Source organism: Sphaeroforma arctica, assembly GCF_001186125.1.
Source record: "Sphaeroforma arctica JP610 unplaced genomic scaffold supercont1.1340, whole genome shotgun sequence".
Lineage (NCBI taxonomy): Eukaryota > Ichthyosporea > Ichthyophonida > Sphaeroforma > Sphaeroforma arctica.
Window position 1 is genome coordinate 1 of NW_014039218.1, and position 1816 is coordinate 1816.

Consider the following 1816-nt stretch of genomic DNA (forward strand, 5'->3'; position numbering starts at 1 on the left):
GTGTGTGTGTGTGTGTGTGTGAGTGAGTGAGTGTGCTTTCATACACGATTTGATAAACATGTTCATATATACATTTTACAGGTCAGATACCTTCTTCGTCTGACTCATCTATGTCAGATATCTGGTCTCTGATGGGTTTTGAAGACACCGTAGTATCAAGTGCAGACGATTCATTCGAGGTTGCAGACGCTCTGCGAGTCATCACAAAATTTGACTTGCTCAGTTTCGGTTGTAAACTCATTTTTGCTAATATTCAGCAGCCCACTCTCAGTCACCAGGACAGCGATGACAATAGGCAGACTAAATGGCCGAAAATTGTGATTCGCATCACAGGTAACGAATCGGTAGGATCCAGAATGCAATATGTGTCGATGGATATAGTATTGAATATTGTATTGTACGGCACCCAATTTCTCTATCCAACTTGACGTATTTGCCTTTTTGGATGCTTTTATTTGTTTGAAAACTTCAAAACTCATAGCCTTTGAAAAACTAAATATTTCCTGATTTGGGAATTTAAATTTTATTTTGCTCGAGATTAAACTGACTCTTTATGAGTCTCGACTCTCGAGACGTCGAGATGCTCCCAATCTCAATTTCTTATAAATACACATCAGGTGGTATCAACGCAATTCATCCATCAGCGATTTAGAATTTTAGGGAATCTCCGAAAAAGCCTGGGAGTCTGCGAAGCACTTCTACACAGTAAGCACATGTCATGTATGCGAGGGTGTAAATACACCTTAAAAATTATGTTATCGGGCGGGTTGTGCTCTTCTTGTGTGTTCGAGTCCAAAGTAGATTGCTCGAATTCTCAGGGCCAATTTAAGGATAAAAAATGTGTTAACTAGTTTGTGAATCTGACAAGGTTTTACGAAATTCGCATAACTTCCCTCTTCATTCGCTCCAGTATAACTTTATCAGACAACCAAGTTTATTCCCGGTTGTGCAAGCATAGCGATAAGTATATAAATAAATATTTACGTAGTCACAGAACTTGCGCGTTGTTGCATACGATATTGCCTATTTAGGGGTTTTAGTGTTTATTTTTCTTTGTATCGTGTGTATATTTTTCTATTTTTTAAAAATTGGTTATGAGTAGTGACCTACAGGCTACAGTTGATGACAGGTCTTAGTGTTGTTGGGTGACTTTTCTAACCCTGGGAACCCTGGGGTTCCCACTTTATTATATTTTTAACGATAAATTTCCTTCTAAAACAACCCGGTGTGCATAGCGCATTGATCAAGTATAGCGTGACCAATATGCTAATGTTTTAAATTCCTCAAAGTGGGATGTCCAGGAACTTGGAAGTTAGAACTTGAACTTTGTATTATTTAGTCAACAAAACTGCTCTTTGGTTATTGCAGCTAATTTCGAAACAAAAATTGTACTGTATATAAATATTTATATTTTATTGTTTCAAAATAAATTAAATATGTGTTCAAAGTTTATCCAGCCGTACCAAAGGTCCAAGCCGGGAAACTGTTCCGGGCTTTTTAAACAAAAACAACGTGGCAAAAATCCAGGTTAAAATATTCTGATTTATCCACTCTGAAGTTGTAAAGAGTACTCTGTCATGTATGATCGGAGTAGAATAGCAACTTATCTTTCAGCATATACCAAATTTCTATGACTAATCTGCGGTGAAGTATGTGCCTTGTATTACTCGTTTACTCTTTGAATTCGTTGGCTTCTGCTTCGGCGCTGCTCGAGTCGGCCGTCGGGTTCATAGTTCATATTCCGAAATACATACACGTTTGTTCTTTGATTTTTAAAAAATTTAAAAAACAAACAAACAATAAATAGTATAGCCTT

At 37.2% G+C, this 1816-nt stretch overlaps 1 protein-coding gene across 1 annotated transcript; it reads left to right on the top strand.

Moving 5' to 3' along the window:
- Positions 1-110: 110 nt before the first annotated feature.
- On the top strand, positions 111-428 carry SARC_10659 (hypothetical protein; the record flags this gene model as incomplete). The annotated part of the gene is made up of 1 exon (XM_014295288.1): positions 111-428. One exon carries the CDS (start codon positions 111-113, stop codon positions 426-428), a length of 318 nt encoding a protein of 105 aa, XP_014150763.1.
- Between the last annotated feature and the right edge of the window lie 1388 nt (positions 429-1816).